The 26,159-nt window shown below is 41.6% G+C and overlaps 1 protein-coding gene across 1 annotated transcript in view; it reads right to left on the reverse strand.

Moving 5' to 3' along the window:
- Positions 1-990: 990 nt before the first annotated feature.
- isoc1 (isochorismatase domain containing 1) overlaps positions 991-26,159 on the reverse strand; it is a 30,663-nt gene continuing 5,494 nt past the window's right edge. The window contains exons 2-5 of the mRNA XM_033017774.1: positions 21,371-21,490; positions 15,671-15,874; positions 10,239-10,355; positions 991-1,786 (exon numbers count right to left, since the gene is read on the reverse strand). Coding sequence (XP_032873665.1) covers positions 1,640-1,786; positions 10,239-10,355; positions 15,671-15,874; positions 21,371-21,490 — 588 coding nt within the window. The 3' untranslated portion in view covers positions 991-1,639. The remainder of the gene's footprint in view (positions 1,787-10,238; positions 10,356-15,670; positions 15,875-21,370; positions 21,491-26,159) is intronic.

Below are 26,159 nucleotides of genomic sequence, written 5' to 3' on the forward strand. Positions count from 1 at the left end.
GTACAATGCATTTCACATCTCAAGCTTGTGTGTTGCAAACTTTTCATTGCATTGCATTATCTTTTAAAGTGTCTTCATTGTTGCTACAAGTTATGGCCTCAATGCCAGCAAAATCAACATCACGTATCGGCATATTTTCTTCACATCGGGAAAGCAGTGGGACCCTTTTTTCCTCAAAGCATTAGATCACACCAGGTCAACGATTTGTCAGGAGCATATAGGTAGAAACATAACAAGTTGGGTGTAGCCCCAATTGGCACTTACCTGCAGAAGTGGCAGGTGAGCTCAGAAAGCAGATATAAGAGGACCCAATTTCTGCACTACTTTTGTATCAAGATATTTTGAAGACTTCTTAATCAGGAATGGAATTGTCCTACGTAACTAGGCCTGTTCACGGCAGCACAGTGGCGCAACGGTAGAGTTGCTGCCTTATTGCGGCAGAGACTTGGGTTCAATCCTGACTGCGGGTGCCGTCTGTATAGAGTATATACGTTCTCCCTGGGACATATGAGTTTTCACTGGGTACTCCCCACACCCACATTAAAAGACGTACATGTTGGAAGGTTATTTGGCTTAGATAAGTGTATAGTGTGTAGGATAGTGCTAGTATACAGGGTGATTGCTGTACAGGGTGATTGCAGACTCAGTAGGTTCAAGTGCCTGTTAAATTTAAGTTAAGCCTTCGAAGTAAACTGCTATGTTCACTTTGTTTCTCACCATTGTTCATTGTTCTGCAACTTAATAGCTTTGCCAATCAGCTGTGCAAATCTTCTTTGATATAGTTGCAAATGAGCAGCCAAGAACAAATGTGAGCCCTTACACATGGGATAAAGTACTTTAAACATGTGAAGGGTAGCCAGGTGAATTGTTGCTGGAAACCGTCTAAAATGAACTCATAAGGCCACTAAGACACTCTACCTCCATTTTAACAATGGTACCCTAACAGCCTCTTTACACAAAGGTCATGTGTCCACAGAATGAGATTTGGTGTTATAGGCACTGAAAGCCATAGTTTGGCTGATTTATTTCATATATATATATATATATATATATATATATATACACACACAAGCATAACAGAAATGGGATTTTTTTGTTTTATATCATTCAACAACATGATAAAATATTTTTATGCCAATGGATGTACATTATTCGAGCAACCCAGACCCCTTTACATACCCATATTCAATTGCAATTTATGTCATCTTGGGCTCAAGTCAATATTTACTACCAATCAGATCTCCTCCCATTAAACATACACTCTGAATAATATATCATATATTGCAGAGCTGTTTAATTGATTGCAATAGTTTACAAACTGACTCTACACAACAAAATCTTGCATTTACAAGGTGCAATCAAAAATCATGCAAATTTACTCGATTTACACAATTTATTCCTGCATAAATATGCCCCCGTTAACCTTCATGGAATACTATTCCATAATACACAATATCTATAATATTAAAAGCCTACAATAGTAACAAATGGACAGCACAAAATGTGACTATAAAAAGATCATATTGTTACTCGACGATTTTAAACACTTGCTTGATGTCCCTTGAATGTCAATATTAAACATATCTTCATTTTTTTTGGATGAATCCTTTGCCAGATGATTTATTATACCTTTACTTGTTTAGACCTTGGATAAAAGCCCCGACTCTGGTGCACTTGCTTTGATGAGGTTTTGAATTTCCTTGAAATGAGGATGTTCTTTATCACCAATTAGTTGCAGTAGTACAGCTTCACTGGTAGTAACTATAATCCCCATGCGGGCTAGACGCTTTGAAGAGAAAAGATTAAATAAAAAATTCAGATACTGTACTGTGGTAATGCTGCTGCAAACAAAACTGGCTATTTTTAATTCCCTTCCCCGCAATCTATTTTCTTCTCTCCTGAAGGTCACGATTTAGACTAGGGAATTAATTGACAGATCCAACCACTCTTTGGGATTAGATCCAAAATACTTCTTTTTCATGTGTGAGCTTAAACTGTTCTGGTTTTGTTGCCTCGGAACCATCTCTTATCCTATTCATGTTCAATAGTCATAGCCACAAACTTCAGATATGGCTCAGAAACTAATATTATGATCCATTTCTACTAAACTAAGAAAATCAAAAGGCATTCATAGCATCCTAACGGTCCAGAAATTTCAAGAATGAAATAAAAATGTAACCCTAGGCAACACCAAGTCAAAACATATCTGTATACGTTATATGTACAGTGGCTTGCAAAAGTATTCATACCCCTTGAACTTTTCCACATTTTGTCACGTTACAACCACAAACGTAAATGTATTTTATTGGGATTTTATGTGATAGACCAACACAAAGTGGCCCATAATTGTGAAGTGGAAGGAAAATGATACATGGTTTTCAAATTATTTTACAAATAAAAAACTGAAAAGTGTGGCGTGCAAAAGTATTCAGCCCCCGAGTCAATACTTTGTAGAACCACCTTTCGCTGCAATTACAGCTGCAAGTCCTTTAGGGTATGTCTCTACCAGCTTTGCACATCTAGAGACTGAAATTTTTGCCCATTCTTCTTTGCTAAATAGCTCAAGCTCAGTCAGATTGGATGGAGAGCGTCTGTGAACAGCAATTTTCAAGTCTTGCCAGAGATTCTCAATTGGATTTAGGTCTGGACTTTGACTGGGCCATTCTAACACATGAATATGCTTTGATCTAAACCATTCCATTGTAGCTCTGGCTGTATGTTTAGGGTCGTTGTCCTGCTGGAAGGTGAACCTCCGCCCCAGTCTCAAGTCTTTTGCAGACTCTAACAGGTTTTCTTCCAAGATTGCCCTGTATTTGGCTCCATCCATCTTCCCATCAACTCTGACCAGCTTCCCTGTCCCTGCTGAAGAAAAGCATCCCCACAGCATGATGCTGCCACCACCATGTTTCACAATGGGGATGGTGTGTTCAGGGTGATGTGCAGTGTTAGTTTTCCGCCACACATAGCATTTTGCATTTAGGCCCAAAACTTCAATTTTGGTCTCATCTGACCAGAGCACCTTCCTCCACATGTTTGCTGTGTCCCCCACATGGCTTGTGGCAAACTGCAAACAGGACGTTTTATGGCTTTTTTTCAACAATGGCTTTCTTCTTGCCACTCTTCCATAAAGGCCCGATTTGTGGAGTGCACGACTAATAGTTGTCCTGTGGACAGATTCTCCCATCTGAGCTGTGGATCTCTGCAGCTCCTCCAGAGTTACAATGGGCCTCTTGTCTGCTTCTCTGATCAATGCTCTCCTTGCCCGGCCTGTCAGTTTAGGTGGACGGCCATGTCTTGGTAGGTTTGCAGTTGTGCCATACTCTTTCCATTTTCGGATGATGGATTGAACAGTGCTCCGTGAGATGTTCACAGCTTGGGATATTTTTTTATAACCTAACCCTGCTTTAAACTTCTCCACAACTTTATCCCCGACCTGTCTGGTGTGTTCCTTGGGCTTCATGATGCTGTTTGTTCACTAATGTTCTCTAACAAACCTCTGAGGCCTTCACAGAACAGCTGTATTTATACTGAGATTAGATTACACACAAGTGGACTCTATTTACTAATTAGGTGACTTCTGAAGGCAATTGGTTGCACTGGATGTTATTTAGGGGTATCAGAGTAAAGGGGGCTGAATACTTTTGCATGCAACACTTTTCAGTTTTTTATTTGTAAAAAAATTTGAAAACCATGTATCATCTTCCTTCCACTTCACAATTATGCGCCACTTTGTGTTGGTCTATCACATAAAATCCCAATAAAATACATTTACGTTTGTGGTTGTAACGTGACAAAATGTGGAAAAGTTCAAAGGGTATGAATACTTTTGCAAGCCACTGTACATGAAAGATTGTAGTCAAGCTGGTGGGATTCCATATCAGAAAGTCATGATTAAAGTTGAGCACAAAAACTTACTGAGGGAACATTCTACAATTGTATGTCCTGTTGTTGGGGCAAATCATTAAACTGAGGCCTCATCTGCTCTGTTGGCTGGACATTAACGATGCTCTAGCTTGTACAAAGTACAGGGGATTTAACCTTGGCATCATTGCTAATCTATAACCCTTACTCAATATTATAAATATGCTGCTTGTGAGAGCTTTCTACATGCTAACTGACTGCAATATTTAATCTGTTATTAGTGTTAAGAGAGTTCAATGTTTCATTGTCATGTGCCCTGAAATGGCATAATGAAATTCTGATTTGCAGCAGCATAACAGAAGTAAACATAGTATTCTGTAAATACCATAATAAGAAAAAGTGTGTGCGTGCATATAAAACAATAATAGTTCAGAGCTTATTTTTAGGTTCTAGCATTTAATAGCCTGATGCTTATGAGGAGGAAGCTGCTCCTGAATTTGGACATCACACTAGGATTTAAAGATGGTTCATTTAGAGAAACATTTAGAGAATCCTAAAAGACACATGGCACATATAACGCAGCATGGGAGAGGTTTTCCATCAACTGATCAACTAAAGTAGTTTTGCAGCATATCCAGACTCTCCTCCTAGCTGAAATAGAATTGTGTAGTCAGTGAGTGTAGCGCAGCAAGGGTGGCACGATGGTGCAGCGCCAGAGACCCCGGTTCGATCCTGACTACAGGTGCTGTCTGTGCAAAGTTTGCACGTTCTCCCCATGACCTGTGTTCTCCATGATCTCTGGTTTCCTCCCACACTCCAAAGACGTACAGGTTTGTAAGTTAGTTGGCTTGGTAAAATTGTAAATTGTCCGTAGTGTGTGGATAATGTTAGTAGGAAGGGATTACTTGGTGGACCGATGGGCCCGTATCTCTAAACTAAACAGCATGGAAACATGTCCTTCGTCCCACCAAATCCACCCCAACCATCAAGCCAATTCTGTTTTATTTGCCCCATACTTCCACCGGGTGGCGCCAGTAATGGCTTCCGCGCCAACAGTCTGTCTGTCGCTTTGTTCTCTGTTGTTTTAATAGTATGTATTAAATGGATGTTTTAGAGTTCTTTAGCTTGTTTTATGCGGGAGGTGGGGTTGGGGAAAACTTTTAAAATCTCTTACGTCGATGGAGATGCGTTTTTTTCCCGCATCATATCTCCGTCCGCACTGCGGCTTAACATCGTGGAGTTGGCGACCTCTGCTAGAGCCCGACTTCAGAAGCTCCAACCGCAGGGGCCTGCGGACTTTGACAGCATGGAGCTCGCGGTCCCTGGTGGGAGACTGATTTTGGGAGCTCCAAGCCGCAGGAGCTTCGACCGCCTGGATCGCGGGGGCTTCGATCGCCCCAACGGATCGACTGCCCCGACCACGGGAAAACAAAGAGGGAAGATTGGACTTTATTGTCTTCAATCACAGTGAGGAATCTGCTGTGTTGGATGTTTATGTTAACTTTGACGTAGTTGTGTGCCTTGTCTCTTTTTTTGATATGGCTATGGTAATTTGAATATCACTGTACAATTGGTACACGTGACAATAAAAGACCTTTGAAACCTTTGATATTCTATTCATCCCCCCACCCCCACCACTGAATAGAATGGCAGTAGGAGTGGCCCAACTCAGGGATGGCTATTAATAGAAATATGACCAGGAAAAAAAGTGGGAACACCCACACAGGATGAAGTTACATTCTTCCCCCACCTACCCCCGAAAATCATTGAACCCTAAAGCACAATAATTCTATTTTAATGTGTGACTTTGCTGAGATAATTATAACATATTCCCACAACACAAAACAGTAGGATTGAGTGAGGTGTTGAGGGTTGTCAGCCAGAGCTTGGGCTATAATTATGCTGCTTCACTAGGCAGAATTTCTGAGTGTCTGCCCAAACGAGTTGTGAGATTAGGAAAAGTTAACAACTTGCAAGTTCTGTCATTACATCAGTGGCATCTAATCAACAATTCATAGCAACAAATAATCTGTACCAGACAGGGTAGGGGAATGCACTGTTTTGTTGCCAGAGGCCCAGGGAGCCGTTGGGGAGGCCCAGGGAGCCGTTGGTGCGAGGGGAGGAGTACCTGCGCTGTAAGTATAAAATACATCGCGGGGCTTGCTTTCACAGAGGCCCAGGGAGCCGTTGGTGCGAGGGGAGGAGTACCTGCGCTGTAAGTATAAAATACATCGCGGGGCTTGCTTTCAGAGGCCCAGGGAGCCGTTGGTGCGAGGGAAGGAGTACCTGCGCTGTAAGTACACCAAAATCGGCAACGCTCCAGAGAAGGAGTCTGATGGAAGCCTCTGATTGGTTTACATTTTTACATTTCTGCCTTCAGGTTAAGGATTCTGGGAGTTGAGTGTACAGTATTTATTAGTAAAGTTTAAAGGATAAAGTTTTGTGTTTTTTAATATTTAATATAGTTAATTTGGGAGTAAGATATGTCAGTGGAGATTGGCCCCGTGGTTTTCTCAGCCTGCAACATGTGGGAGATCAGGGATATGGTCGGTGTCCCTGGTGACTACGTTTGCAGGAAGTGTGTACAGCTGCAGCTCCTGGCAGACCGCATTGAACGATTGGAACTGTGGCTGGATTCATACTGGAGCATCCACAATGCTGAGAAAGTCGTGGATAGCACGTACAGCGAGTTGGTCACACCGCAGGTAAAAGGTAAGAGGACAGAAAGGGAACGGGTGGCCAATAGCCAGCAAAGCAGTAGGCAGGTAGTGCAGGAGTCCACTGCAGTCATCTCCCTCCTAAACAGGTATACCATTTTGGATACTGTTGAGGGAGATGGCTCATCAGGGGAATGCAGCAGCAGCCAAGTTCATGGCACCATGGGTGGCTCTGCGGCACATGAGGGGAGGAAAAAGAGTGGAAGGGCAATAGTAATAGGGGATTCAATTGTCAGGGGAATAGATAGGCGTTTCTGCGGCCGCAAACGAGACTCCAGGATGGTATGTTGCATCCCTGGTGCAAGGGTCAGGGATGTCACTGAACGGCTGCGGAACATTCTGGAGGGGGAGGTTGAACAGCCAGTTGTCGTGGTGCATATTGGCACCAACGATATAGGTAAAAAAAAGGGATGAGGTCCTACAAGATGAATTTAGGGAGCTAGGAGATAAACTTAAAAGTAGGACCTCAAAGGTAATAATCTCTGGATTACTACCAGTACCACGGGCCAGTCAGAGTAGAAATAGGAGGATATTGCAGATGAATACGTGGCTTGAAAAATGGTGCAAGGGGGAGGGATTCAAATTTTTAGGGCATTGGAACCAGTTCTGGGGGAGGTGGGACCAGTACAAACAGGACGGTCTGCACCTGGGCTGGAATGGAACCAATGTCCTTGGGGGAGTGTTTGCTAGTGCTGTCGGGGAGGATTTAAACTAATGTGGCAGGGGGATGGGTACAAGAGCAGAGAGGCAGGGGGGGTGTAAAATGAGGGTAGAAGCAATAGGTAGCAAGGTGAAAAGTAAAAGTAGCAGGCAGACAAAACCAGGGCAAAAATCAAAAAGGGCCACTTTTCAACATAATTGTATAAGGGGTAAGAGCGTTGTAAAAACAAGCCTGAAGGCTTTGTGTCTCAATGCAAGGAGTATTCGTAATAAGGTGGATGAGTTGAACGTGCAGATAGCCATTAATGATTATGATATAGTTGGGATCACGGAGACATGGCTCCAGGGTGACCAAGGCTGGGAGCTGAACAGCCAGGGATATTTAATATTCAGGAGGGATAGACAGAAAGGAAAAGGAGGTGGGGTAGCGTTGCTGGTTAGAGAGGAGATTAACGCAATGGGAAGGAAGGACATTAGTTTGGAGGATGTGGAATCGGTATGGGTAGATCTGCGAAACACTAAGGGGCAGAAAACGCTGGTGGGTGTTGTGTACAGGCCACCTAACAGTAGTAGTGAAGTTGGAGATGGTATCAAACAAGAAATTAGAAATGCGTGCGACAAAGGCAAACAGTTATAATGGGTGACTTCAATCTACATATAGATTGGGTGAATCAAATTGGCAGGGGTGCTGAGGAAGAGGATTTCTTGGAATGTATGCGGGATAGTTATCTAAATCAACATGTAGAGGAACCAACGAGAGAGCAGGCTATTTTAAACTGGGTATTGAGTAATGAGGAAGGGTTAGTTAGCAGTCTTCTTGTACGTGCCCCCTTGGGCAAGAGTGACCATAATATGGTTGAGTTCTTCATTAGGATGGAGAGTGACATTGTTAATTCAGAAACAATGGTTCTGAACTTAAAGAAAGGTAACTTTGAGGGTATGAGACGTGAATTGGCCAAGATTGACTGGCAATTAATTCTAAAAGGGTTGACGGTGGATATGCAATGGAAGACATTTAAAGACTGCATGGATGAACTACAAGCATTGTTCATCACAGTTTGGCAAAAGAATAAATCAGGGGAGGTAGTGCATCCGTGGATAACAAGAGAAATCAGGGATAGTATCAAAGCGAAGGATGATGCGTACAAATTAGCCAGTAAAAGCAACATACCAGAGGACTGGGAGAAATTCAGAGACCAGCAGAGGAGGACAAAGGGCTTAATTAGGAAAGGAAAAATAGATTATGAAAGAAAACTGGCAGGGAACATAAAAACTGACTGCAAAGGTTTTTATAGATATGTGAAAAGAAAGAGATTAGTTAAAACAAATGTAGGTCCCTTACAGTCAGAAACAGGTGAGTTGATCATGGGGAACAAGGATATGGCGGACCAATTGAATAACTACTTTGGTTCCATCTTCACTAAGGAAGACATAAATAATCTGCCGGAAATAGCAGGGGACCGCGGGTCAAAGGAGTTGGAGGAATTGAGTGAAATCCAGGTTAGTCGGGAAGTGGTGTTGGGTAAATTGAATGGATTAAAGGCCGATAAATCCCCAGGGCCAGATAGGCTGCTTAAGGAAGTAGCTCCAGAAATAGTGGATGCATTAGTAATAATCTTTCAAAACTCTTTAGATTCTGGAGTAGTTCCTGAGGATTGGCGGGTAGCAAACGTAACCCCACTTTTTAAGAAGGGAGGGAGAGAGAAAACGGGGAATTACAGACCAGTTAGTCTAACATCGGTAGTGGGGAAACTGCTAGTCAGTTATTAAAGATGGGATAGCAGCACATTTGGAAAGTGGTGAAATCATTGGATAAAGTCAGCATGGATTTACGAAAGGTAAATCATGTCTGACGAATCTTATAGAATTTTTCGAGGATGTAACTAGTAGCGTGGATAGGGGAGAACCAGTGGATGTGGTGTATCTAGACTTCCAGAAGGCTTTCGACAAGGTCCCACATAAGAGAGTATACAAACTTAAAGCACACGGCATTGGGGGTTCAGTATTGATGTGGATAGAGAACTGGCTGGCAAACAGGAAGCAAAGAGTAGGAGTAAACGGGTCCTTTTCACAATGGCGGGCAGTGACTAGTGGGGTACCGCAAGGCTCAGTGCTGGGACCCCAGCTATTTACAATATATATTAATGATCTGGATGTGGGAATTGAAGGCAATATCTCCAAGTTTGCGGATGACACTAAGCTGGGGGGCAGTGTTAGCTGTGAGGAGGATGCTAGGAGACTGCAAGGTGACTTGGAAAGGCTGGGTGAGTGGGCAAATGTTTGGCAGATGCAGTATAATGTGGATAAATGTGAGGTTATCCATTTTGGTGGCAAAAACAGGAAAGAAGACTATTATCTAAATGGTGGCCGATTAGGAAAAGGGGAGATGCAGCGAGACCTGGGTGTCATGGTACACCAGTCATTGAAAGTAGGCATGCAGGTGCAGCAGGCAGTGAAGAAAGCGAATGGTATGTTAGCTTTCATAGCAAAAGGATTTGAGTATAGGAGCAGGATGGTTCTACTGCAGTTGTACAGGGTCTTGGTGAGACCACACCTGGAGTATTGCGTACAGGCAGGTACGGGATACTGAGTTGGATGATCAGCCATGATCATATTGAATGGCGGTGCAGGCTCGAAGGGCCGAATGGCCTACTCCTGCACCTAATTTCTATGTTTCTATGAACCAACCTTTGTTAAAATATGGTAAAATTCTAGATGCCAAAACTCTTTGTTTTTTTATAAAACGAATTGGAGACACAAGAACTGCAAATGCTGGAATCTGAAGCAAAAGACAAAGAACTGGTGGAACTCTGCAGGTCAGGCAGTGTCAGGCGAGGAAATGGACAGGCAAGGTTTTGGGTTAGGACTAGTCAGTCTGAAGAAAGGTCGCCAGCCCATTCCCTCCCCAGATGAAGCCTGACCCACTGAGTTCCTCCAGCACTTTGTGTTTTCCATTTTTTCAATTACCTTTTACAATATAAATTGAAATTAAGATCTTACCTCCAAAGCAAACATTCTGTCCATCATACTTCTCGAAGAAGTTGCATCAGCTACAATATGCACTTCAAGGCCTCTTCCAATCAGATCCAGAGCAGTCTGTTGTATGCAGACATGAGTCTATGCAAAAATAAAAAATGTGTTCCTAATTCTTTTGTTAAGCAGCAGTCCATGTCAAATATGTAGAAAAGGGTCAGATTAGCTGGGAACACTAAGTGGGTGGTGGTTTCTATTTGTGTTTGAAGACAAAACAAAAACTAAATTCAGAATAGTTTGAAGGACTCATCAGATATATGTACTTAACTACTTTAATGTGATTTTTTTTGGTGATTATAAAAACAGTAGAATTGGTATCTTTGAGTGCTGTTTTGTTTATGTAAAATAATATGGATCCACTCCAACTTAAAATATGGTTTTGCTTCAAAGGAGTAAGTTCCAGATTTCCTCCTGCAGGTTGAAGCAGCAGCAGAATATGAGACAGCGCAACAGGAGAAGCCAATTTCTAGCCAGAACCACCAATTCCTTGTGCTGGGCTCATTTATGGGCAAGGTTTATCCCCTTGCAAAGTCCACTACTTTGCTTTCAATAAAGATTTTCCAAATCAATTGCAGAACCCAAAATTTGCATTTATTTAAATTTAACATTGAAAAACTTCCTAAAACAATTCAATAAATTGTTGTGAATATATGTGATAAAGTGATAAGTGTGTTAAAGAGAGAAGGAATGAATGCCAGAGTGCGAGGCCTACATAGCAACGGTACAAGGCAGATACAATGGACAAGGCAGATGGAAGCACAACCAGACAAAGTAGCAATGTTACAAAATTTTGAGATTTTAAAAATCAAGTCTGCAATTTATCCCATCAGATAAAGCATGAAAAGAAGTTTAATTTGACACCTAATTCACTTTCATATCTTCAGTATTAAAATAGTTATGGCCATTTTCATACTCTGAAATTAGCATCTTGTTCCCATTGCTTTTCCATTGACTTAACTCAAAAGCTGTGATCGAGGGCAGTCAAAGGTCATAACTTTCTTAAAAATTAAGAAATCTGAATGAAATTTTCAGTTATTATAGATTGAAGCATTCTGAAACAAATATGAAACAATCTTACTTAGATGACCTGAAATTAAAGCATATAATTAGTTAGTTACCTAATTGTAGCTAATTACAACATTCAATTACTAGATCGAAACATCTATCCATTTCTTAAGAAAAGGTTAACATTTTAAAATAGCCTAAATGTCCAAATAACATTCACACAATAATTCACAATATAACATAATTTTTTTAATTTCTCATTGTCATGAATTTATAGACCAAATGGAAGGAATTTAATGTTTACTTCCCGTAAATTAATGGGCATTTTAATCGTCTTGCGAGTGGGTTTTTGTGGAACGCGATCGATTGGAACGTTGCGATTGCAGTGAATTTGAATCCCATATCGGCAGGAAAAACACTGCCGGTTCATATGGGGCCAAAATCACATTATCGCCAAGGAAATTTTTATTAAAGTCATCCTAAGAAGCAAGTTTATATGTAAAATTGACGACTTACATTTTGTTTTATCCCCTACGTGAGATCCGTCCCGTTGTAGGCGTTGACAGCGTTAGAAGTAGCTTTTAATTTTACTCCTGGGATTAAATTGTCCCGGGATTTTTTAAATAAAACTTCCGGGAAGTCGGAACGATTTTTCTGCAGCAGCTTAACAGCCTGAGGAAGTTCGACTCCAACAGGCAGGAGAAAACGGCATTTGAATCCAGCCCACCCCCGCTCCCCCCTCTCAAAGGCGCCAAAGTCACGCACACGGCCAGTGGCAGAACTGCAGCGCCGCTGAAGGTAAGTATTGTAACATCGCTAGACAAAGTCCAACAGGTGGCAGACCCATAAGAGATTATAAATGTAGGGCTGGCAAGCCCTGTAAGGGTTTTTAAATCAAGGCACTGGGAATGTTAAAGTTAACATTTTGAGAGAAATTGAGACAGAGGTCAGAGAAGAATGGAACTTTGGGCAAGCAGCACTAGGACATAAAAACTGTATCAAGGGGAAGATGGGATGGCTGGCCTGGACAGAACAGAAATAGCCCAATCTTTCTCAGGGCTCGAAATTAGCGGTTGCCCGGGTGCCAATGATCACCCAAACTGTCGCCGGGCAACCTAAACGACGAGTCATTTTGCCCGGCTTGGCACACAGATAGTGCTTTATACCGAAGATACACACAAAAAAATGGAGTAACTCAGCGGGTCAGGCAGCATCTCTGGAGAAAAGGAACGTGACGTTTTGTGTCGGCGACGGCTGTAACGCGTGGGAAAGATGCTAAGTGTGGCATGACGGAGAGTCGGTGCGAATGACGGGCCCGGCACAGCAGCGGCGACAGCGGCTCCATCTCCTCCTCCTCGCTCACCCCGCCTGGCCTGATAACGGCCGCTGCCTGCCACTCTGCCAATGGCGCTTTCAAAACAAACCCTCCCACACGGCGAGGCCAGGAGGAGGGAGGGAGAGCGCGGGAGGCCCCCTTCCGCCATCTGAAGCGTCTGCAACTGCCTCCCCCTTTGGCGGCGGACAGGGATGGCCAAGGCAGCGGGTCAATGATGCCGGTGTTGTCTGAGGAGCGCTGACCTTCCTTCCTCTCCACCTCCTGTCTCCCTCTCTCCGTCTGTCTCTCTCTGACCCTTTGTGTCTCTCTCCCTCTCTGTCTGTCTCTCTCCGACTCTCTCTCTCTCTGACTGTCTCTCTCTCTTCCCCCCCCCCCCCCCCCTTTATCCTGGGACCCCTCCTCTCAATCCCACACTGATCCCCATTCCTTTATTCAGTCCTCACTGACATCCCCTGTGCTCCCCTCCCCATCTACCCCCCTCCCATTTATTCATCCTGCACTGATCTCCCTATCCACCTCACATTGATTCTCCTGTTATTTAATGAAAACATTCACAACTATACGTTGGATTTATCCAGATTTTACGTTTAGTCACTCATATACATCCCAAATTTGGTCAGGAGATATTTCAGTTAAAATTTTAACATTAATTCTGAAGTGGGAATGATGGAAACAGCGTTTATCAATAACATTTTTTAAATCTGGTGCGTACAAACTGGGTATCTTCATTGCTGTTCATAACACATACATCTAATCTGAATGTCCGGTAATGTGGCGTTTTGACACCTTTAAACATATTAAAAGAACATTTGCTGCAGTTATGCCCTTTGGCCATCTCTTGTCAGTTAGTGTGATGTTTAACCTGTCAGATGGGTATAGTCGATTTTAACAGCTATTATCATAAAATGTAGTTTTGATATTTCCTTGCAACCTGTATATTTTGTTGTGGATAAATTATGTGGGAAGCGAGAGTATTTCTATACCAATAGCAATAACGACCCATGCTATGGCCATGTCATGATAATTTTCGGTCCTTCACAGAGAACATGCTTGCATCAATCTGTAGTGTGCATGGTTAAGCATATATGTTACCATGGTCCAGGATTTATTGACACAGGTTGATCATACACTGAATAATCCAACCACATTTTTGTTTGGAAGTGGAAAGAAATAATAGAAATTGCATTAATTGCAACGTGTAAAAAGAGTTGAGATACTGTGTTATAATTTTGCTGCATGTCATTGTGGTATATATGATGTCTTGATTGGTGAATATGTTTAGTTTGTAACTTTATTTGAAGCAGAAATAATATGTGAATGCTTCATTGAGCATAATTCCGACTGGTAACTGCACACTTCGTCCGAGCACATTATCGCCGCGTCATGCAAGCAGTCTTAAATGACCACCTAAACTGTCATTTGGCAACCTAAAAAACTCCTAGGTTGCCCGGATGGCAACAGGGAAAAAAAAGTTAAGTGAGCGCCCTGTTTGTTGGCAAATGTATTGCGTCGCAGCTTGGAGACCATAGGACACCAATTGTATTTTATCTTTTAGTGTTCTAATCTTAAATTATTAAAACACAGAAAAGGCCATTCTTCCCACCGGGTCCATTAGGGTAGCAATGCACATTCCCATTTTGTCTTTCCTTATTTTCCTGTAGCCTTGCAACTTGTTCTTTCTCACACATGTCCATCATCTTTCCTTTTATTCCTTTTTGCTATTTAGGCAATGCTGGGAGTTTAGCCAATCAGCCTACCAATGCTATTTGAGATGTGGGAGGAATTCAGAGCATTCAGAGGAGACCCACATGGCCATGAGGAGATTGTGCAAATACTGCAGACAGTGCTTGAGATGAGCATTAAGCAGACGTTCCTGAAGATGTTAAGAAGCAGCACAAATTAGTGGTCCCTCGTGTTAACAGTTTGTTGGGCAAATCATTTAAATCAATTCTAAGAGACAGTGTAAATCAATATGTAAAAAGACAAATTAATAATGATCAGTATGGACTGAAAGTAGAATGCCACAATTAACTTGACCAATTTCTTTTTGAGGACATAACAAGCAGGGTCACTGAAGGCAATGTGTCTGATTGTCTAAGTTGGATTTTTAAAGCTTAATATAGTTCCACCTAGCAGGCCAATTCAGGTCAATAATTTTTTCCTACCTTCACCACATATACTGTTTGATGTATTACAGTATCAACAGATTTTAGGTCACATTTTCAGCAACAGCAGTATTTTTATTTCTGTTATATGTATCCATATTTCAGGATGGAAAAGGCCAGAGAAGTTCGAGTGGCAGAGATAGACACCCACATTACATTTAAGTACTTAGACATGTAATAAAAGAGTCGTAATTAGCAGGGCTCAAGCCCAAGTGCTGGAAAAGTAAAATTAGTCTGGTTAGATTATTTTTATTAGATTATCAGCACAGACATAATGGGCCAAATTACTTTCTGCTGTATTATAAATGTTCCAGGATTCTATGAGAAGAATCTTGAACGAGGCTGGTCTGAATATTTGTAGGGAATAAAGAGGGAGGGTCTTGGGTTAAGGAGGACTGAGAAAGGGAGAAACTCAGGAATGAATAAAGTTATAATGAAATCTAGGAGCTTATAAGATTGCAGAATGGATGACCCGTTTTTTTTATTCCCCACAGATGGGTTACCATAATTATTTTTCACACTCTACAAATTTATAGTTGACGATTCTCAACCAGTAGAGGAGAAACTTTTACATGGCAAATTGTAAATTGTAAAATTCCTGCAGTCTTGATCCAACATCATGGTCAGATGCCTCTTTAGAATGACAAATGATCAAATCTATCAATACTTCCAACCAGCGTTGTCCAGAGCCTTGCAAACAGATTATTCCTCTGCCTCTCTCAGAACCACAGCTTTTGAGATTCAATTGGCTAAGTGGTTTAAATTTTTATCAGACCAACCATAAACAGAATTAAAATGTTTATCTCAAAAAGGATATATACAATAATTCACATCCTGAATATATGACAAATGAAGGGCAAAATAAATGTACATAAAACCAGATATCTACATACCTCCACACCAAATAACACAACACTTTGAATGCCTGGGATATCACTGAGAGCTGCTTCCACCTCTGGTACAACCATTGAAAATTTAGTTTTCGGCACAACCAGTTTGGCTGATGTCACATCAATTTCTGCTACAGTACTCCCAAGTCCTTTTGGATATTGTTCAGTGACAATAACGGGAATTCCCAAAATGTAGGCACCCTGGAGCTTGAGATGCATTCAAAATAATGTTGTATAAATACACATAGAAATCCAATAACATTTTTCTCAACACCATTTAGTTGTAACTCTATACATCATGCAATACGATAATCATTTTCTAATAATGAAGGGATAATCAGGTCTTCAGAAAACTTAAGATAAAGCAGAAAATATGACAGTACAATTAATCATAGATTCAAAAGATCTATTAATACCCCAGTAAGTGGAGCAACAACGAGGGATTTCTCATTTACTCAGTTATGACTGAAAACTGATTACTTGAATTTCTATATGCAAGTTAATACAAAGATAAAATTCTGTAAGGGATACGTATAGAAGACCAGGCAGGATGAAGTGGAGCCAGATGGTTTAATGAGATTCGTGAGGTGCCTTTGGTGACTTTTGTGCCTTCCCTCAGAGGGAAATTTTGATTCTGCTGTGTGGGGATGTTTTATGTTGAACTCTATTGTGTGTTGTGTTCTTTATTTTTATTGTATGGCTGTATGGTGATCACATTTCACTGTGCCAACTGACACATGTGACAAATAAATGTATCTTGTACAAATGTACAGGAGAGAAACAGAAGCTTTGGATTTTGTTTTTAACTTAGGGATCAGCTAAATTGTCTGCAAGGTCTCTGGTGCGGCTCTGCATTTCTTGCCTTTTGTGCATGCCTACCAGCCATATCTAAAAGACAGAATTAAACGGACAAAGGCAATTTGATCATCACTATCTACCAGAGTAACGAATAGTCCATATACATGACAATGCTCATGGGATTCCCTAGAGACTTCACTGTAACCTCAGCATAAATATCAATTACTACACAAATGAATCTCTGTCAAACCTCTGCCAAGATTACAACAGCAAATCCTGATGAAATCATCAGCATAAATGTTTGCACCAATCTCTGGCAAAGGATATGAAATGCCTCCAACAACCAAAGATAAGATGCTGGGCGGAAGAGAGGGGTCTTCCCAATCCAGTTGGTACAAAATTCTTCAGTGGTTCACAACACCCATCCTTATGACAAAGAAGCAGGCCACTTAGACTTTCTGAAGGGGTCTCGAACCGAAACATCACCTATTCGTTCTCTCCAGAGATGCTGCCCATCACGCTGAGTTACCCCAGCATTTTGTGTCTATCTTGGATTTAAACCGGTATCTGCAGTTTTTTCCTACACAGACTATCAACTCGATATCACATAGAACCATTTTGTCACTCCACAAACTTCCCTGTAATCTATTGTTACACGCCCATCAACACCTTTAATTCTCCTATCATCCATCTACACCATAGGTTAAGGACAGTAACTAGTGCACAGTCACAGGGAGAAGTTGCAAACTCAACACATATAGCTCTGGAGATGGAGATGGATTGGTTGGGTCAGAGGAACTGTGGGGCAGTAGTTTGAACTGTTTTGTTATTGGATCGTCTCTTCAAGAACTGGGCACAAATGGAACATAACATTAATTGGAGAATTGTTGACAGGCAACTATAAAATTGGTATTCAGTGGTATTTGTGTGTTTTCAGGTATGCTGTCATGTTTTTAGCCGAGTCAAGGCCAGCAATGACAGCATTCCCACTCAAGATGCAAGGCATCAATGCCCATGACCCACCTAGCCCTCATACCTCGATATATAAAGAATAATCTTTGCTGTGGGCTTTCATATGGCTAGCTTGAAGACACATCCAAACTACCATCAGCGCATTCCCTGCAGCACCAGAAGAATAAGCATTGCAATTCCACCAGACAGCGATTACTCCACCATCACCCGAAAAATGTGACCACCCGACTGTGCTCCTGGTCCCTGCATATAGATAGCCACCATAGAGCACAGCAACGCGGATTGTATAGAGCTGATCATGGGAGGCAGAGGAGCAACTTTACGACTGCTAGGATTCAGACTGGGCGATATTCACAGACTTGCTAAGAGACCTGAAGAAATATGCCACGGTTGTGACCAGCTTCATAAGGAAATGTCTAGAGAAGTGTGTTCCTACCTCGACCACCCAAGTATTCCTAACAGAAGCTCAGCCTTCAACATAATCCCTATGAAATTCATCGTCAAACTCAGGAAACCTGGTCTCTGCTCTTCCTTATGCAACAACATCAGCTCAGAGGTATCTCAGCGTTGCACGCTCAGTCCCCAGCTCTAGTCTCTACACATCCACACATCTCCAATACCATCTTTAAATTCACTGATAACACCACCTCAGTGGACAAATTACAAGAAACTAAACGTCAGAGTACAGGAGAGAGTTTGACAATGTGGTGCCAGAACAATCTTGCTCTCAATTTTAGCAAGACCAAGGAACTGATCACTGGACTACACGTCCTCCCACCCTGCCTCTCGGGAGGTCACAATTCTGTGCTCTGTCTGCACCACGTCTGCTCTCAAGGCGAGGCTTTCTATTCTAGTTCATCTGAGATGTTCTCTTTCTAATATTCTAAATGCTGTTTTCCCGCCTGGTCATAGATGGATCCCTCACCAGCATCTCCTCGATGACCCGTGGTTCTGCTGTTGCTCTCCCTCCTTCTCAGACGGAAGGAGAGTTCTCCTGATTCTCACCTTTCATCCAAATCCTCCAACATTATCGTCATCTCCAATGTGATCCCACCACCAGTCATATTTTCCTATCTGCACACCTTTCTGCCTTAAACAGACACCGCCCCCCTCCGGAACTCCATGATTTACTCGTCTCCTCTCAACCAAACCACCCCCTTCCCACATACTTTCCACTGTAATCTCAGAAATTGCAACACCTGTCCCTATACCTCCTTTCTTGCCTCCACCCAGGGACCCAGCAGGTCTTTTAAGTGAGACAGGGGTTCACGTGCACCTCCTCTAACCTTATTTACTGCATCAAGTGTTCCCGATGTGACCCTCTGTACATCCGAGAGACCAAGCATAGACTTGCCGACTGTTTCAACGAACACTTACGTTTGGTCTGCCAAGGCCTACTGGATCTCCCATTTCTGGTCTGGGCCTCCTCTTTGCTGGAGTAAGGCCACACACAAACTGGAAGAACAGCACATCATATTCTGCTTGGACAGCTTACAACACAATGGTATGAACATAGAATTTTCCAATATTAGGTCCTGGAAGCACCCATTTCTTCCCTTACATTCCTTTGGTTTCATAATTTGCAACTACTCGATCCTTCTGTCTCACAAACTCCGCTTTAATCTTTGCCGTTTATTCCGACTATCTCCCCTCCACAAAAGAACTGATTGTTAACTTCAGGAACAGAAAGCCGAGGGACCATGCACCAAGGTCTTCATTGGCAGGATAGCAGTAGAGAGAGTCAACAGGTTCAAGTTTCATGTCACCTACCACTCTATTGAAGTTTACAAGTTGGCCCAATATGCAAATTCAACCTTGAGGGACACTAAAATATACACAGGACACCACTGGTTGGCAACAGCCATAAATAAATACTATCAGAGTCAGCACTTAAAGAACAGGACCAGGTTTAAGAGGGAAGTTCCAACTAATGGTAACAACATGGAAATAAGCAAGACCTAAAGGTAAGCTTAATAAACATATTTTTTCAGTTTAAGTGGAATGAGCATTGAAAGATGTGGTGATTGAATAAGGTTGCAGTAGTCATTAAAATGTGTTTGTAAAAGGCACAAAGAGGATGTGGATAGAACTGTATCAGAGCTGGGCAGATTTGAAACCCAGGAGATCTTTATGAAGAAATTTTCTCTATCTCACAATTAAATGTGGCATACAAGTAAAACATTATGTAAATTAGCTGAAAATCAAAGCAGATAAAGGAAAACAAAGCTTCGTTAAATAATGGGGGCATGGAAAAAGAACAATGCAATAATCACAGAATACTTTAATCCGTGAGTAGATTAGGTTAATCAAATTGGAAAAGCTAGCTAGGAAAACAAATTCATATATTGCATTGACTAATTTCTTAGGGCAATACATCATGAAGCAAACAGAAAACTCGTAATCTTGGATTAAGTAAGGATAATGAGGCAGATTTAATAAATGATCTTGAATTAAAAGAATGCCTTGGGAGCAATGATTATAATATGGAGAATTGTGTAATCGGCAGGCCCAGTGGACGACATCGTCAGGAGCTCGCAGGTCCCAGGTTGGTGACCGGTTCTCCGGAGCTCCTGCAACAACAGCTTCGTCCGCTGGACTGGAGGGTGGCAACTTCGTCTGCCCCGGGCCGCGGAGTTTGAACCGGCCCGTTTGCGGAGCTCGGATTCGGCCGCGGGACTTGCCATCACCCGGTGGGGTCACAACATAGGAAGCCTGGATCGCCTCAACGCAGAGAGAGAACAAGGAGGGAAGAGACAAGGACTAAGACTTTTGCCTTCCATCACAATGAGGAAGTGCCTGGTAGACTCAATGTAGTGGATGTTAAGCTGTGTTCATCGTGTGTTTTGTTATTTTATTCTATGTTATGACTAGAAGAATCACAATTTTGTTCAGACTGAAAAGTCTGAATGACAATAAAGGATACTTTGATCTGGACAGAAATAAAGATAACAAATCTGCCTTCATAACGCCACCTTTATACTGCCGGATTTTTTTTAATATACTCTGAAGCAAATAAATTGCATTTGTTTAATATAATCATTGGTCTAAATTACAAAATAAGTCCTTATTTTACACACAAATTCCATTTCATTTAAGGTAATCAAATCATTTATAAAGGAAGAGATGATACAATGAAAAAGAGCTTTCAATATCAATACAATGAACAATAATGTATACACTTTTAATAATAGATACCTTTATATTGCCTTGTGGCTTTAAGCATCCCAAGGAAGGACTGTCCAGTGGTGCATCTGTTGCCTCACAGCACCAGTGACCTGGGTATGATCCTAACTTTTGACAGTCGGTGTGGAGTTTGCACGTTCTCCATGTGACTGTGGGTTTCCTCCAGGTGCTTGTTTCCTCCCACATGCCAATGATGTACTGGTTTGTAGGTTAATTGGCATTGCAGAATATCTCCTAATGTGTAGGGAATGGATGAGAAAGTGGGATAACCTGGAACCAGTGTTATGTAATGGGCATTGTGAAGTTTAGTTCTCTCCCTTAGATGCCGTGGTCTCGGTGGGCTAAAGGGCATCTAAACTAAACCATGGCATTTTGTGAGAGTGCAATTAAACAATATATAATATAACAGAAAAGTTGGCCAAACACATCTTGGGTATTCAGAAGCATTTTAAAGAAGGGAAGGGATTGAGCTTTGAGAATGGTATAAAGGTTGGGACCTTGTTAGCTGAAGACTTGATTGATCAAGAGGCCAAAATTGGAAGTGCAAAATGTCAGAAGAAGATCAAAAAGAGAGGAAGGAACAAGGTCGCAGGAAGGATGATACAGGAATAAATTGTTTTAATTAAGGCATGGGTACAAATGCACAACAAGAAGCACAGATTTGATGGCTGAATGAGACCTGGTGTACAAATGCACTATTGTCATTATATTGCAATGCAGAATGAACAATAATGAATATAATAAACTCACCAGTCTTTGGCCCACACTTATGATATCTCCAAAATACTTGATTGCAGGCCTGAATCTTTCCTGCATATCACAACAGAAAAACACGGTGCTGGAAGCTACGAGGTTTCCAAGTGAGGTAATCTGGGAAAACAAATACAAAAATAATGTTACTACATGCAATTTCTTTCTTTCTGTGCTCAAGATAAAAAATACTTGTCCATGCAGGACAATAGATGAGGGAAAAGGTCAATTTACAGTACCATAACTGACAAGTGGCGAACAACATTTTCACATTCAATATCTAGGTAATGCATGCCATATAAATTTTAGGATCGAAATGTATTTTTGCACCTTCAATGTGGCAAGTGCCCCCAAAGCACTGCATGGGATTGCTATCAATCAAAATACAAGACCACTCAAGGAGATACCATCACAATACCCAAATACTTTTTAGATCTTCAGAAGTATCCTCCTTCTATCTCTTCAAAAAAGTGCAAGCATTTGAAAGTATCTTGTTTACAGTGCTCTCCATAAGGTTTGGGCCAAAGACCAGTCATTTATTTATTTGCCTCTGTACTCCACAAAAAAACAAACTTTTAACGCACTAAAAAATAACAAAAATAAAGAAAAAACAAACTGCCGGCAGGGCTGCCATCTCCCCGGTGCCCCTAAAGACTTCATGCACAGAAATACAGAGGCTACACTGCAAGATTCAACCATTGGTTAGCCACAAAAATAGGATGGCCAGGTTACAGTTTGCCAAGAAGTTATTAAACAGGGCAAACACCGTTCCGGAAAAAGGTATTGTGGACAGATGAGACGAAGATTAACATGTCAGAGTGATGGCAAGAGCAAAGTATGGAGAGAAGGAACTGCCCAAGATCCAAAGAATACCACCTCATCCGTGAAACACGGTGGTGGGGGTACTGGCTCACTTATCTTCATTGATGATATAACTGCTGATGGTACAGGTAGTAGCATAATTAATTCTGCAGTGCATAGACACATCCTATCTGCTGAAGTTCAAGCAAATGCCTCAAAACGTATTAGCTGACGGTTCATTCTACAGCAAGACAATGATCCCAAACATATTAAAGCAACAAAGGAGTTTTGCAAAGCTAAAAAATGGTAAATTCTTCAGTAGCCAAGTCAATCACCCGATCTGAACCCAATAAGCGAGTTCGGTATTCCGAAAAACGCAAGGAATCGAGGGATTTGTCAAAGGTCATTTGTGATAAAGAAAAAGCGAACAAAGCACTGGCTGTATAAACTAGCAATGTTACAAAATTTTGAGATTTTAAAAATCAAGTATGCAATTTATCCCATCAGATAAAGCATAAAAAGACCCGGTTCAATCCTGACTACTGATGAAACGCAGGTCTGTATACACGCAGCAGCTCAGCTGCCGAGAATGTTTTTTACCGACTGACCTATGACCTGGGCATGCGCAGTCAGAATACTAAACTCGCTTATTGAGCATGCCTTTTATGTGCTGAAGAGAAAACAGAAGGGAACTAGCCACCAAAACAAGCATAAGTTAAAGATGGCTGCAATACATGCCTGGCAGAGCATCACCAGAGAAGACACCCAGCAACTGGTGATGTCCATGAATCGCAGAGGATATTGCATGCAAAGGATATGCAACAAAATACTAAACATGACTACTTTCATTTACAAGATATTGCTGTGTCCCAAACATTGTGGTACCTTGAAATGGGGAGACTATGTATAAGCACATCTGTAATTTCTACACGGTGAAACCAAAATGTATAAAAATGGCCTTTATTAAAATCTGACAGTGTGCACTTTAACATGTGATTTTTTCTAATACAAATCTCAAAATTGTGGAGTACATAGGCAAATAAATAAATAATGGGTCTTTGTCCCAAACATTATAGAGGGCACTGTACCAGCAGTAGAGTTTCAAAAGATGAATAGATTTCAATTCCATCAAATTCTGTTCTAAGATAGTGCTGTACTGTTATTTTGAATCATCATCATCGTTGAAAACATCAACGGGCATGGTGCCTTACAATGCTGTGTACGACACTGATCTCAACTTCTACTGAAGTGTGGATGGCCGTTGGCTCGCTAGGAGCTCGTCTGCCCTTTGACAGGTCTTGTTTTTGGTCCTACTGAGGGTCCACAACCCCTCCTCACCTGGCAAACCAGAAGGGGGAGACAGTGTAGTCACCGACTATCTGACCATGGAGCAGGTAGCTTCGTGTCGGAAGTAACTCCCCCCGAGCTGACTGGCTATTTTATTTTGAAACTAACCTGCAAATCCACAAAATGCTCTTGTATAATTATTTATAAAGTAAATTATTGAGCCAGTTTTTTTTTTTAAAGCTGTTTCTTGATACTTGGGAATACCAGTCAGATGGTTCAACTTGGATGAAAGCTTCCCCTCTCTTCTGTTTGCAAGAGAACTTTATAAGATTACTACATGCATTCTTTATTCCCATTGAATATGTAGTCAGAAGTTCTATTTACATAGCATACAAGACAAAGAGATAGACCACTCAGCCCAATCAGTCTGCGCTGGACCACTCAAGTCTCTTCCCATCTAAATCCATCAACCTGATCCTCTATCCCACACTTGTTCTCTGACCACAACTCTTGCCTTCCACATGCTTGTTCAGTAGTTCCTTAAAAGCATCGACACTAATTGCTTCATGGTAAAAAGTGCCACATTTCACACCACTCTTTTGGTTAAGAAGTGTCTTCTGAATTCTCTTTGTTTTGGATAACTATGTTAAAGGCATTGAGTAATATGAGCAGGATCAACAACTTTATTTGGAGCTGATTGACTACCTTTAGTTTATGCGGAAGCTCTTAAATGAGAACGTGTTTAATTGCTGAGAACTTGCATTGCTCCTCTTGAAGAGCAGCAAAAAAAGTCCCAAAGCCCTTTTACAACGATAAGAAAGTGTGTATTGGCAACAGAAACAGTAGTTAAGCAACAATCATTTGTGGATGTACCAATATACTTTGGAATTGCTTATTTCTTGACAACTCAGATTTAACATTTTTCTTACTTATTTACAATTAAAGGGGCTATCCCACTTGGGCGACCTAATCCGCGAGTTCTGGCGAGTTTGCCCTCGACTGATACTCGCAGCATGATCGACACTAGGCCCTAGGAGGTTTTTGTAACTCTCCTTCATGCTCGAGAGTGGTCCCAGTGTACTCGATGCCTCAGCTAGGTTGCGACGTATTTTTCAATGTTGAAAAATGCCCGCGAGTAAAAAAAGGTCGCCATTGAAAAAAAATCTATACTTTTTTTACTCGTAGGTTTAGTCGTAGTAAGTCGGCATGTTAGTCGTAGGTAATCGAGGGTAGTCGAAGGTAATCAAATGTAGTCGAAGGTAGTTGTAGATAGTCTTCATCATAGTCGAAGGGAGGTCAAAGGGTGGTCGAAGGAGGTCGGCTTCACTCTCCACTATTCGGTGTCCAATTTTCCAGAAGTTAGTCGTAGCTAGTCGAAGCTAGTCTTCCACATAGTCGAAGGTCTTCAACATGACATTTTTTCGAATTCTCCTAAACTCTTCTAAACTCGCCAGCTAGGTCGCCCAAGTGGGACAGCCCCTTAATAATCACTGTGGGGGTGATCTGCCTCTGACTGCACTCTAAAGGTAAATCAAAATTACTTTCTGCTCATATCCTCTGGTTTGATTTTCATAAATTTGCAAAAGTGTATTGCACATGAATAACATTCCAGTAATCAATTAAAACAAACTTGATTACACATTAGCATAATTTGGCCTAAAAACAATGTAGCTGATAATTTGGTTCATGTACAAACAAGCAGCTGTGGGTTCCAGTTCATCGTTGCTTAACTTATCATCAGGTGCAAGATACGCCATACAGAGGGGAATTCATTTACAGTATTCATGTTTTTTACTTTATAAACAGAAGTGTCAAGGAGGACTCTCTCTAACTTCTGCAGGTGCACAGTAGAGAGCATTCTGACCGGTTTCATCATGGCTTGGTTCGGCAACTTGAGCGCCCTGGAGAGGAAAAGACTACAAGTAGTAAACACTGCCCAGTCCATCATCGGCTATGACCTCCCTTCCATCGAGGGGATCTATCGCAGTTGCTGCCTCAAAAAGGCTGGCAGTATCATCAAGGACCCACACCATCCTAGCCACAGACTCATCTTCCCACTACCTTCAGGTAAAAGGTACAGGAGCCTGAAGACTGCAAAGACCATGTTCAGGAATAGCTACTTCCCCACAGCCATCAGGCTATTAAACTTGCTCGGACAAAACTCTGAACATTAGTAGCCCTTTATCTGTTATTTGCACTTTATCAGTTTATTTATTCATGTGTGTGTATATATTTATATAATAGAAACATAGAAAATAGGTGCAGGAGTAGGCCATTTGGCCCTTCGAGCCTGCACCGCCATTCAATATGATCATGGCTGATCATCCTACTCAGTATCCCATCCCTGCCTTCTCTCTATACCCCCTGATCCCTTTAGCCACAAGGGCCACATCTAACTCCCTCTTAAATATAGCCAATGAACTGGCCTCAACTACCTTCTGTGGCAGATAATTCCACAGATTCACCACTCTCTGTGTAAAAAATGATTTTCTCATCTCGGTCCTAAAAGACTTCCCTCTTATCCTTAAACCGTGACACCTAGTTCTGGACTTCTCGAACATCGGGAATAATCTTCCTGCATCTAGCCTGTCCAACCCCTTAAGAATTTTGTAAGTTTCTATAAGATCCCCCCTCAATCAATCATAATGGTATATGGACACTGTTACGGCCGCCAAAATCAAATTAGTACAGGTTAGTACAT

The sequence above is a fragment of the Amblyraja radiata genome, chromosome 3 (assembly GCF_010909765.2).
Source record: "Amblyraja radiata isolate CabotCenter1 chromosome 3, sAmbRad1.1.pri, whole genome shotgun sequence".
Lineage (NCBI taxonomy): Eukaryota > Metazoa > Chordata > Chondrichthyes > Rajiformes > Rajidae > Amblyraja > Amblyraja radiata.